Raw genomic sequence first — 13,753 nt, forward strand, 5'->3', positions numbered from 1 at the left:
CTGTTGCCCAAATTGTTGTGCTAAAAGTTTTTATGCTTATCAAACAATTGTTGCTTAACTACTAAACTGATGCATATTACCCAGATACTCCCTTATTTTCTCTCTCGCACTTTGCATTTGCTTTTCCTCTTTTTTCTGTGAGATTCCCCTTATTCTGCAGTACTTTAACATTTGTCAGCATCTCTAAGTACATTCTATTACTTCTTAACCTATCTCTTTCTCTTTAATTTCAACCCTATTTTTAAAGTCCATAATTTTATCCCAGTAATTATCTATAACTTTTGAAGATCTATCTTCCCTAATAACTTTCAAATAATTTCCACTACCAATTCCTTGAATTTCTCTCTTTTTAACACACAGGTAGGAAAGTGCCAGTGTCTTATATGTTCTTCATTACCCTGCATTTTTATGTTAGATTTTACTGCAGCATTATCTGAAATAGTTACTGGATGTGTGCCAAAGTTTTCAATTAAATGCACATGTTCCTGTGAAATATAATTTCTATCTAGTCTACCCCAGTTATTGTACCTTGAGAAATAATATATAAATTCTGTCCATATTTCTACTACTAAATTCACATTTTCCCCACAAATATTTTAATAATTTTTTTCAGAATCATACTCTCCTTTGCTATGCTGTCCCTTCCAAGTACCCATCATACATCCTCACTGTTGCAGATGAGATTCCAGTCCCAACCTAAAATAATATTCCCTGCTGAATCTGATTATTTCTCCAAAATGTTCTTACCTCCATAATAGCAGTTTTTGGTGGAATATAAAATTTATAACATGCCACTACAATCCTCTTCCCTTGTCAATAGTCCCGTACTACCAAAAGTTACCATTTTTGTCTTGTTTTTCCTCATCTATCAGTATTGCAGCCCCTCTAGCAATTAGTATAATTACTCCCCCTTTCCTCTGTCCTTGATATTCTGTTGACTATCCATTCTGAAATCCTCTGTGTCAATTTCACATGCTCATTTCTTCTCAAATGTGTCTCCTGCAGCATTGTTATTGCACTCTGCATTTCTTAAAATAATTCAATACTCTTTCCTTTTGATCTATACCTGTAAGGCTATTCAGGTTTCACTATAATATGGGCAGCATTGCCACCATGATAAAAAGCTATTGTTCCCACCTATTATATATAATGTTTTTAATCCATATTTCCAGCTTTTGTGTTACAAGTTTATACTAATATTTGCCAGGATGATATTTTTGTTCATTTGTTTCTTCTCATCTCCATTAGAACCTATGTCACATTTTTGTTTTAATGCAAACCCTCAAACAAAAGCCTAAATACAAAGCATGGCCATCCCCTATTAACTTGGGACAAACACACAACTATGTATATTTTCAAAACATGAAGTTTAACCCTCCACTGCCCCAAATTGATGGCTGCAACTACAGGCATTATCTAACAGAGAATGAAGGGTACCCATACTAAAGAACATGCTACAGCCTGTGTTCCCACTTACACTGATTACTGTCTGAATCTCTCTTCCCCTCCCAGATATGAAAAACAGCTTGCATAATTTCATAAAACATTATCCTTTAGCCCTAAGAAAAAGTGCACTGGTTGTCTTTAAATAAAACTAAAGTGTGCACTGTTCAATTAACTGCATTAAACTATTAAGAATGCTAGGTAGGTTTTTACCTTATTCACTCTCATAATTTTAAACTTAAAACTCTAAACTTATTTTTTAGTATACTGCTTGTCACTGTACCTTTAAATTTTGCATTTCCCCTCAGCAAAGAAATCTCAGAATTCTCAGGACTAACTGCTTGTACCTGCAGATAGCTTGTCTCCATGGACATGTTCTCAGAAATGAGTCTTTGTAAATTTCACTCAGAAAAGAATGTACAACTGCCTTTTGCAGCAGACATCTTGACTCCCCTGAGCATTTGCCAATGGAAAACAAACAAGCTAATATTTTTGCAGTTATAAGAAGTTTAGCATTTACAAGGCTGTCATCATTTTGTCTTATTTTAAAGTCTACATGCTTAGAAAAATCAACTTAAGAGGTAGTAATCTGGGCATTTACCCTTGTAAAATAAAAACAGAAAATATCCTAATTCCACAAATAATAGAATAAATGCACATTTAGAACCCACCCCACCCTAGCAAGTCCAATATCACAGCATATGAACATTAAACCTGCCTTTGTCCAGCCTTTTTTCTCTCTTGTTATACTGCAAAGCCCATGTTTCTTATAACAAAAAGTATGTGTTGATTTTAATATCTTTAACACATACAACAGTCACTGAACTGACTCCCACAAATTTAAAATACCCCTGACTACACACTACATAAAACTATTTTACTATATGTAACATGCAGTTTATATCATAAAATGTTTTATACAAATACTAATAAGAACAAACACTGTTTTACTTACATTTAGTTTCCCCCTTTTACTGTTACTGTCCTACTAAATATTAAAGACATAAAGTGGGGTATATGCTCTACAGTCCACTCACAAGTTTAACAAAGTCAACAAAAGTTTACTGTTAATTAGCCATTTTTTCCTGCAAAACTATATTTCATAACTGTGATAAGATGCATTATAGTCTATCATTTATTCACCAATTTGAGAGATGCTGGTCTTCCTCTGGTTCATTTCCTTCTCCAGACACCAGACTCTGGTTCAAGACTAAAGTACTGCTAATTATTCTAGTCAAATCCTGTGCTTTGTTCTGTCTTGCAAGCATTTTCCTTAGGAATATTAGAAAAGGCTTCACTGACAAAGTCTCTCTAGGAACCTCAACATCATAAAAATGAGAAGCAGAATCCTCTACTGCTTGCTGACTTACTTTTTGTTGGATAAACTTTTTTTCTCTCCTTAGTATGTTCTACTTCTTCGTCTTTCAGCCTTTCCCGGTTAGGGGTCGCCACAGTGGATTACCTGTCTGCTCATAATTGGCAGTGGAGTTTTATGGTATTGAGTTGCCAGCCCAGTGCCCAACCTTCCAAAAAAGCACACACATGCACTCACTCATGCCTAGGGTCAATTCAGAGTGTCCAATCCACCTACAGCATGTCTTTGGGATGTGGGAGGAAACCGGAGCACCTGGAGGAAACCCACGCAGCCACAGGGAGAAGATGCAGACTTCGCACAGAAGATACCCCAGCTGAGGATCAAACTGGAGAATCTCTTGCTGTGAGGTGGCAATGCTAACTGCTGCACCACCATGGCCGCCCTCCTTAGCATGTTCTACTAAGGAGGAAAGAATTTGATCCTCCAGGGGAAAAAAAACACTTTGAAACAGCGGGATACAGCAGCTTCAATCTCACACCTGCCTCTCGATATTCCCTGATTGCTGAGACAAATTTGCTTCTGTCTGATGTACAGTGAATACTCATTTTCTCAAACACTCTTATGTCTCTAGATTTTAATACTTTACCCTTTTGTCACAATTTTTTCAGGATCAACTCTTTCTGCTGCTATGAACACATCTTTACTAATATAGGTCTTGGCTGCTTTTGAATGACCAGGTATCACCATAATATCACCCGACCTAACTACCGAACTACTTGGTGTCACCATAGACAACAATCTTTCCTTTGGCATACACATTAACAACACAATTAAATCTGTCAACAAAAAACTTGGCTCTCTGTACAGAATAAAACCCTTCCTATCACACACAGCTAGAACTACTATTGCACATACTCATCTAATCTCTACACTCCTCTATGCCTCTTCCATTTTCACCAACCTATCTAAGGGCAACCTCAGTAAGCTGGAAAGCTCCTACAATAATATAGCCAGATTTGCTACTGGTAACTCATTTAAAACTCACCACTGTGTTAACTTAAAGCAGCTTGAATGGCTGGAACTACAGAATCTGATCAAGTACCACTAACTAATCATTACACATAAAACTCTCTACCAACCTTCCAATACTCCTAGTCTCTCTACCATCATCACTCCCTATAATAATCTGAAGTCCTTATGCTCATCTCAGAAACTTCTAGTCAAAACAACTAAATCAAACAACAGGGCTGGGGATTCTCTTTTCTCCAATACTGTGGGAAAATTCTGGAATCTTCTCCCCTGTGACCTTTCCTCTATTTCCTCTTTATCACTCTACAAAAAAAGACTGAAACTTTTTCTCAAAACACACTGGTCATGCCACTGTACTAAACCTGCCTAAACCTGTCCTCTCCCCAAACTATGCTCTGCCTCCCCTTTTTTTCTTTTAACTAATTCTTCTGTCATTTCCTTTTTAACAATATATAGCCTCTTTGCTCTGTATCTCATTAATTTCTTCTCTCTCTCACTTATTTGAAAAAAAAAAAAATATTAAAAACATTTTAATTTTTCTTTGTAACTAATTATTACTTCTACCGATCATTAGCAGCATCTTTTATTGTGTAATGTAGTGTACATGGCATTAGACTGTATACTGCCTGTTTTATTTTTCTTTGCCATTAAGTGATGTACTTCACCTATATTTTTCTCTGCCATTAAGTGATGTACTTCACCTGTACATTGAACTAGATTGCATGCCTGCTCTTTGCATTATGAAATGTACCCCATGTAATTTTTTGAAACTCTAGTGTGCATATTAACTAGATGTGTCAGTGCATATAGTACTATAACTTCAGTTTTTTTTTTTTTGTATAGTTCTTTTTAAATTATTTATGTTAACAGTTTGTTATGGAGCTTATCTCCCCGGGCCTCTACTGAAAATGGACATATATCCAGTTAGACTAGCCCGGTCAACAAATGTAAAATAAAATAAATAAAATTTCATAAAAGTAATACTATCCACTCCTTTTAGCTTCTCTGGTAGAGCAGAAAATCTCAGTTTTTTTTTTCCTGTAGGCTCTGTCTTCTAACTCCACTATCTTTTAAAAGAGTTTCTTGAGAAACCTCATATTCAGGCAGCTTTTTCTTCAAGTCACCCTCTGCTTTTTGCACTTTTATCAGTTCTTCTGAATGGCTAGTTAAAGCTTCAATTTTTTTCAGACTTTTGCTGTTTGAATTAATTATTTCTTCAGCGTTTCATTTATTTTTATCTCTTGAATCAAAGCTGAGAATTGAACTGCTTTTTGCTGAACAGTTACAGAATCCTTCACAGACAGCGTCTTTCTTCTCCTTTTCTGGCTGATTTTCTTTCAGGTTTTCCAAATTTCTTTTTTAATGGCATCCAGGCAGTATATTTACTCACCACTAACTACATTTTACACACAAAAATGATGTTCGATGATGTTCCTTTTTCTCAGTTCTTCTTTTGACACTGGAAGAGTTGAAGCTAACCTGCTGATCATTGTACACCCATCTTGAAAGTCTAAAGGAGTTTTTCTTGATGAGCCTCCTGAACTGATACAGGAAATGATGGAGGGTGCTATTTTTTGAGATCAAGCTGACTTGAGGAATTACTGGATTTTCCTCATATGAAGTCTAGTTCAAGGGACCATGAGAATAACTGATGCCATATAGGCTACAATTCTGAGGAAGTCCCTTACTCTGGACTTGGACTGGTGTGTCAGATTTAAAAACTGCAGACGATAAAAACAGACTTTCTCTGGAGAGAGGAAAGCCATCATGAAAGAAGTATTCAAAAGGCATCCCAGAAATGTTAACACACGAGATGAAACCAGAGAGGATTTTCCCAAGTTTAGTCTGAATCCCAGTAACAAAAAGAAGGGATGTCTGACAGTCTTGAACAAAATCTGCTAAGATGAGGCAATAGTCCAGGTAAGGCTAAATGTGGATCCTCTGAAGTCTGCAGAAGACAATTACTAGAGCTAGATATTTTGTAAACACTTGTGGAGCTGTGAAAATTCCAAAATGTAAGGATGTAAATTAAAAATATAACCCACACACACACAAAAATGGCAATTTTAAGCAATATCTGAATTATTTTTGAATTGTAATATGGCGACATGCATCCTTGAGGTCTAGGGTTATCAGAAAGGACTGGGATGGAAAGAGATGAACTAGAAACTATAGTGGGGTAAACTCTCTTTCTCTTCTTGGAGAAAGGAACAAACACTATGACTCCTTGAACTAGCATTTTTGAAAGGATCTGATAAAAATAATGAGGTTGGCTTTTGAGAGGGAGGACAATGTCTGAGTTTGGGAGATGGATTCCTACTACCATTTATAACCATATTGAATTACTCTTACTAAGCAAGAGTCTAATATACTTTTTTCAGTATTGTAAGAAACAGATTGGCTGCTGTTTTAAGAAGATGGCAGGAGTGGTGAGGGGAGTCAGAGGAGGGAATTCTAGGTAGCCATGCACTTTTCTTGGGTTAGGTTGAAAAACGCCATGGTGGGCATTCCCCTTTGTCTTGGATTACCCTTGCCATTTCTTGTAATATTGCTGTTTAGCAGATTTCTGCTGACTCTGTCCAGGGCTAAAGGAATAGTTTCTGCTATATTTAGGGACAGATGATAGAAAAAGCAGCTTTACTCCCTGCATTAAGTTTCCCCTTTCCTCTAAATGCTTTGGGAACTCAAATTAGAAGCTACCAAACAGGGCATCTTTCTCTAAGGGTGCACTGAGAAACTGGGATTTCACATCTTCAGGAAGACTCTAACCTAACCCAGGCATGCCTACACATTGAACCTGTGGCTGGAGTAGAGGCTTGCAAAGACTGAAAACCAATAAAATGCCCTTTGGCAAAGCAGGATCTTTCCTAGGTGTTTTGGAGGTGTCAGACATCCAGACTTCCATGGCTTCTACCTCCTTTCTTCCTAAAAGCTGAAATATGCTATCTGTCCGTTCAGTCACAAGAAAATAATATTCTCTCTTCTCAGCTGATGTCTGATGTCCATTCAGACTGGGCGTGTATGGCTCCCGATCCTTACAACTTCCCATACAGCATAAACAGAGGGATGAAGAAGAAAAGACTGACAGTCCAAGGACTTTAAAACTACCACAGTGGATAGGTTAGTCCCAGACTGGGGAAAAGAGGTCGAAGTTAGCATCTCTTCACTATCTTCTTTGATTGTTTTTCACTTTTTTCTTTGACAAAGAAAGAAAACTGTCTACATTATACTAGCTTACCTCTAACTTCTCTATAAACTGCCTAAATTTCTCTAAATATTAAATCATCATCATCATATAAGTTGTAAGTATTCTTTACCAATGTTTTCAAATTATGTCTAATTTGGTATAATTATTTACAATGTAAATGCTTTTGTATTTTTTTTTTTTTTTTGAAGATTGTAAAATTATTGTTCTAAAAATTTTTTTGCAATAGTTAGAGCTTTTCTCCTGGGCCTCCACTGAAAACGGGCACCTACCCAGTCAGACTTTCCTGGTAATCAAATGTCAATAAATAAATAAAACAAAAGGAGTCATCCAATGAAGTGTCAATAGTTATGGACATCCGAGTGATGGATTTATCAAGCAGGAGCTTTAAGAGGATTATTTTGCTAGAACAGATTGAGGCTATTCAGTCTACTTTAATTGGTTTTCAGGTAAATGATAAACAAAGATCACACAAACGAATGCTGCATGAGTCCTCTAGACAGAAGATGCAGGCCATGTGTTAACTCTTATTTGGGATCTGTTTACTACTATACGTGCATTTTTCTCTTGTAACAGAGATAAGAGTAAAATCTGACAATATTTTCTTTTTGACAAAAAAATAAAGGAAGGCCCCCTAAAAGGTATTTATCTGCCCACAAAGCAAAGATACATGCTGACCATTGACATTGAAGATGCAGTAGACGGGACATCTAACTGAACTCAACGGCAAGAAAGTTCTGAAGTTTGGCACCCATTCTTCCCTTTTCTTACCAGCACACTCTCATGCTTCAGGATATATAGTGTATAAGGAAGGCATTACAAAAGTTTTCATATGCTGGCCAGATGTCGGATATCACTGGCAGGATGCCTCTCATATAGATTTATGCTACTGAAATAATATTCTATTGATAAGCATGCTGGCTTCATCCACTTTTAAGACATCCATACATTAAAGTATCCAGACACCCATTGTTACCAAGCTCCTCAACATGATATCCGTTGACTTGCATGGTTTATTCACTGCAGTCTTATCAAATTTTCAACCAGAAACAATTTAACACAGCTTAAAAATAACTACTTTGTGCTGTAGCAGTTCAAACTGCCTGGTGACGGTAATGGTTCCAAGAAAAATGCTCACATGATATTGCAATGATGTTCTCAAGAATGCAGTCTTTATTTGCTATGTAAAATATCCATTCTTTATCATTCATCATTTTTAATAACACAGCAATACATTATTTTGAATGCCAGACTGTAGCTTACCTTTTAAGATATCGGATGCCATAACTGCCTTGGGAGAAGTTCAGAATTGCTTTTTGAAGCTGGAGGCTACAAAGACAACAACATTTCTAAGAACTACAGTATATATCTAAACAAATGTTGCAAATATCTTTACAACAGATTAATAAGTATGACAGGAATATTTGGGAACAGGAAATACTGTCCTGCTGTATACGGGCTAGCTAGTAAATTAATGCTGAACAAATAATAAGCACCAATCAAAGATTAAATTTATAACTGCTGTGCATGTTTATTGTCATTTCTAAGGCAGGGAGTAAGGATGATGCCAAAATGTCGACCACATAAATATAATTAAAACAATGTTGCATTGCGGGTAAAATATAATGCAATTAAAATGTGCCATGAATTAAGTAAGGATGGGAAAACAGCCAGACACACAAAAGTATGTTGTGTACCTTTTAATGGGGCAAAAAAAATTACTGAAAAAAACTGTGTGGTGCTGCATTCGTTATGTGTGAGGATGCATTCTCTGGGAAAGTACAGCCTTGTAATACTATGGTAAAATACAGCCAATTAATATGTTATTTTGTGAACCTTTTTCCTCAAAAGAATTTTATTGGTTGCAATATCAAAAGTCACAAAAAGCAGAAAAGCAAACATTACATTATTTGGAAGTAATTTTGTGGTACAATTCATGGTACTGTTAGCAATTCTTGTATGATTTTATAATACAACCATTTGTACATTTGTGATCTTCTTTTAAGCTCTACATAAATAAATCGATATGTTTTGGCAATTTCATCCGATCTGCAAGAAGACCCATAACACTAAGTAGCTGTTGGAATTTCCTCTTCTGGTATTTCCGGCTGGGCATAATTCTGAAATCCTTTTGTTATGGTGTTTCTTGATGGTACACTTCATGACATGTATGAAGATGAGAGGACATATACAGTCTCTTTGTTCCACAGTTCAGTCCCCAACTACTTTTCAAGCATAACTCTAATTCACCTGGCTGAGTCAAGTGTTTGAAGAAGATGGACGACTGAATAATATAAGTTATGCTATTATGATTAGTAAATGTATATTCAACTATGCCTATTTCCTTCTAGAAGAATAACTGAAAAAGAAAGTCATAACAAACTTCTGGAGAAATCTTTGCATGAAGAAAAGGGAGGAGTTATATTACAACAATGTACAAACAAACTGCTGAATTTTCCTATTTTTTGGCCAGTGAAATGGTGCTTTTATTTGTTATAACTACAAATTAAAGAATCGTGTCAAACTGACAAGCAACCATTATTTGCTTTAGTAGTTCTTGAAAGTGGCAATTTTCAGTCATTCATGACAAGGCAAAGCTGGCTACATTTATAACCATCAAGTATGTAGAGGAGGATGGTCCTGGAATTTTTTTAGGACTATGAACATTTAACAAAACCCTGCTTTTCAAATTCTTTTATTACTGAATAAAATTTGAATGGATCAAGAAAGGCTTCCCAAATTTAAAATTACGATGTAACAGAGTGATTCTTCTACAGAGAAGCACTAACTCTGCTTTTGTAGACCATCTGCAGACAGTGACTTGCAAAAATGCCACTGTGACTAAATGGCAAAGAAAAAAAAAACATTTTATTGTCTAGGCCAAGCCATATTATAAGGATATAAACCCCATTCTTGGAAGAGGTATGGGGCCAAAAAGAAAATCACATCAGCATGGCAATTTCCATGATGGCCATTCTGGGGTACAAGAAAGTAAAATACAATGAGAAATAATAAAAATAATTTGATGCATTCTGAATTTCTTCAGTTTTAGGAATGAGTTATTTTTTTGAAATACAGTAATCGTACTCCAGTATTCCAATAAACAAAACAACAAAATGAAACTTATGTAGTCAAGCTCAGGACCTTTAAAACTGTTTACCAACTTCCTTAGAAGAAGAAAGACATCATCTAATTATTAGATTTTCTTAGGGTTTCAGTAATCAAATACATGTCTATGGCACACACTCTGAATAACAAAACAAATTAACAGAAAGTACAGTTGTGCAAGTAAACTTACCATGACAGTAGATGTTTGAATGATCACTGCTGCAGTAGTCTAATCTATATGGATTATATCCTGCCAAGGGTATGACAGCTGGACAGCTTGCAAAGCTTCAGAGCACCTTCCACATGCCCAAAGGATTAGACAGCTTAAGCTGAGATGATTACCTGACTGGTTTGGATGCCAAGCCCTTCAGAGCTTTTATGCCGACTGAGAGAGTGAAGCTGAGTCATGACAAGACAAGACTAGGAGTAAAAGGACATGAATGCCCACACTCAGGCAAAAGAATACATTAAAAATAAGGGGGATGGATGGAAGGAATGTCTACTACAGCAGCGACCATTTCAACATCTACTGTTATGGTAAATACGTTTACACAACTGCACTATGTTCAACATGCTGACCACTGCTGCAGTAGCTTAAGCTATATGGGTACATTACCCTAGCTTATACATTTGGAAGGAGGAAGTAGTAGGGTCCAGGAGCCCCTGGAGAATGGTTCTAGCAAAACCTGATCTAGACCCAGAGAAGGATTCAAGCTTGTAGTGCTTTGTAATAGTACTACAGATAACAGAGTTTCTGCTTCTATAATACTTCTAGAATCCAATCCTTTCCAAAAAGTCAGAGATAAAGCTAATGCACTGGTAAGACTGGGCCTTGACCCTAAATGGAATAGCTTTGTTTTGGTGAGTATGACAAAAGGTAATTGCCTGAGACAACTATTTGGAAATAGTCTTCTTTGACACAGGTTGCCTTTTCTTCTTACCTTCACAAGAAATGAACAACTGATGTAAAAAACTAAAGAGTTTATTTTGTCAAGATATTACATGAGTTGTCTGTGAACATCCAAGGTATGGATCATCCTTTCTCTCTCATTTTTGGGTTCAGGAAAGAAAACAGAGAGATGGATATTTGGGCTTAAAGCAAACAAGGGTACCACCTTTGGCATAAAAGAAGGATTAGTTCTCAAAGAAACCCTACCCTTGTGAAAAATGAGATAAGATTGACCCACCATAAGGGCTTCAATGTTGATACTATTTTGCATAGGTCAGAGAAATCAGCAAAACTATTTTCCATATTAATAACCTAAAGTCAGCCAGATTAGCTGGTTCAAATAGAGCAAGTGTTTTTTTTTTTTCTCCAAAACAAAATTAAGATCCCAAGGAGAAGCCATCAGTTTCCTTGGAGGCCTATTATGCAAAACCCCTTTCAAAAACATTCAAACATGAGAATGCATTGAAAGAGGGGGCTCCATGGGTAGACATGCTGAAATGTCTGACAAATAAACTTTGCCAGAGGAGTAAGATATGCCATAGGATAGTAACTCACACAAATATCGTAAAACCAGGGAGATACTAGCCCTAAATAGTTTCTGGTCATGTTGTTGGCAACAACTAGAAAATCTTTTCATTTTGCTTATATATGATTTTATAGTAGAAGTCTTTCTTGCCTCCAGAAGTACCTGCTGCATGTCCTCAGAAAACATGTACCTAAAAGGTATTAAGACCCTATCATCCAGGCAAAAATTGAAGTTGTTTGGGAAAGGGATGTATCAAACCCCTTGTTTTTGTCTGAATAGATCCAGTCTGAGTCAGAGTCTGTGGTAATTGCACCTGGTCAATTCCAATGGAAGGGAGAACCTCTGCTACCTGGGCCAGAAGGGAATCACTACATTGATCCTGAAGGATTGCTTCTAAATCTTCATAAGTACCCTGGATATCAGTGGAAAGGGTGGACGAGCATACAGGAACATTCCTGTTTAAGGAAAAAATAGGAATCCATCTCCTAGGCTTTGTTGCATGGAGTCCTGGAGCAGGATTTTACCAACTGACTCTTCAGAGATGAAGCAACAGGGTGTACTTGAGGAATGCCTCACAGATGGATCAATTTTTGGAGGACCCACTGATCTAGCTTCCACTTGTGAGGGTCTGGCTTTGGGTCATGCTCAGTTTGTCTGCCACAGAGTTTTGCTCTGAAGGAATGTAATATGTCTGTACAGTAAGACTGTGCTGTAAAGCTATATCACAACATAACATGGCTAGGCTCAACGGGGGCAAGACTTTGTTCCCCCTTGCTTACTGATGTATCACATCACTGTGGTATTGTCTATAACCACTTGAAACAGTCCTTGGGACCAGATATGATTCAGAGAACAAGCACCTCAGTGATGTTTATGTGCTTACATCTTTTTTTGGCCAGGATTACTTGTAATTTTATCCCTTTTGATACTGCTCTGAAAGCAAAGCCCCAAGCGTCTGTGGTGACTGACTTATTTGGAGCAGGGAGGGAGAAGGGAAGAACTCGATTTTGGGATATTTGATTTCTCCACCAAGTGTTTCTTCTTTGGACAAATCCCAGAACTCGAATCTGAAAAGATAATGGATGTTGCTGCTGGGACCAGACAGACTTGTATCTTTCTCATGTGGCTTCTTGCCAGGGGTATTACGAGAATCATAGATGCCATGAAACCAATAATCCTGATGTATTTCCTTGCAGTGAATGAAGTCTGAGATGAAAACCATAGAAACAAATCTAGATATACATCATTTTTTCCTGTGGAAGAAAAGCTCTTTTTACTGAGGTGTCTTGCAGACACTCCACAAACACAATCCTGTGTGAATGAGCCAAAAAAGAATGTTCTCTTGGAAACCCTTGTTATGTAAGAGATCTCTCATCCAAAACAGAGATTCCTGACACTTTGAAATAAACGCCAAATGAAGAACAAACCACACTGGAATCCAAAATAAAGGTTAGCGCTTTCGTTTACTGTATTAAGCAAATGTCATCAGACAAATTTAAATAAAAATACAGCTATATATATATATATATATATATATATATATATATATATATATGTAAAAAGTAATTAAAACAGTATGACAGCATTTCCTTCAAAACAAAAACCCAGCCTCCAATTAAAGTACCAAACCATAAGAAAAAATACACTCATAAAATCCTAAAATAATACATAAAATATGTAAAGAACATTAACTACATATGACACAAAACAAATAAATAGCCATATGAAGTTTATAGTAAATATATACATGTGTATCATCTCATTAATGAGCCAAAAGAAAACACCAATTCTTAGTCATAATAGATCTTAAAAGAGGGGCATCAATGGAGAAAGTGGTGATAAAACTTAGACTAGCCACATCTTTATCAGGAAGTTTTTCAATTATAGTTGAATCGGGGTAGCCACTTCGTCAGTGACAATATTTTCCTTCACAGAGATTCCCACCGTGGAAATGCAAAGTTCTAAGTAACTATTTTTTGTTCTCTATGAAAGAGAATATTATGACTAAGAATTGGTGTTTTCTTTTGGATGATGCCAACGTTAGACATCAAGTGGGTAATTCACCCAGTTTAGTGTTCAGAAAAGGGCTGAATTTGAAAAACATTGTTGAGGGGAATAGTATAAGATGTCATCTACCTCACCGTGGAATGTATAAATGCCAGGCATGTCATTGGTGCA

General features: G+C 36.5%; 1 protein-coding gene across 1 annotated transcript in view; it reads right to left on the reverse strand.

Moving 5' to 3' along the window:
- Positions 1-13,753, reverse strand: part of LOC122808584 (protein NLRC5-like) — an 849,388-nt gene that overhangs the window by 109,495 nt on the left and 726,140 nt on the right. The window contains exon 15 of the mRNA XM_044079540.1: positions 8,256-8,321. Within this exon, the coding sequence (XP_043935475.1) occupies positions 8,256-8,321 (66 nt within the window). The remainder of the gene's footprint in view (positions 1-8,255; positions 8,322-13,753) is intronic.

This window comes from Protopterus annectens, chromosome 8.part0 (genome assembly GCF_019279795.1).
Source record: "Protopterus annectens isolate FY-2018-M chromosome 8.part0, PAN1.0, whole genome shotgun sequence".
In the NCBI taxonomy this organism is placed as follows: domain Eukaryota; kingdom Metazoa; phylum Chordata; order Ceratodontiformes; family Protopteridae; genus Protopterus; species Protopterus annectens.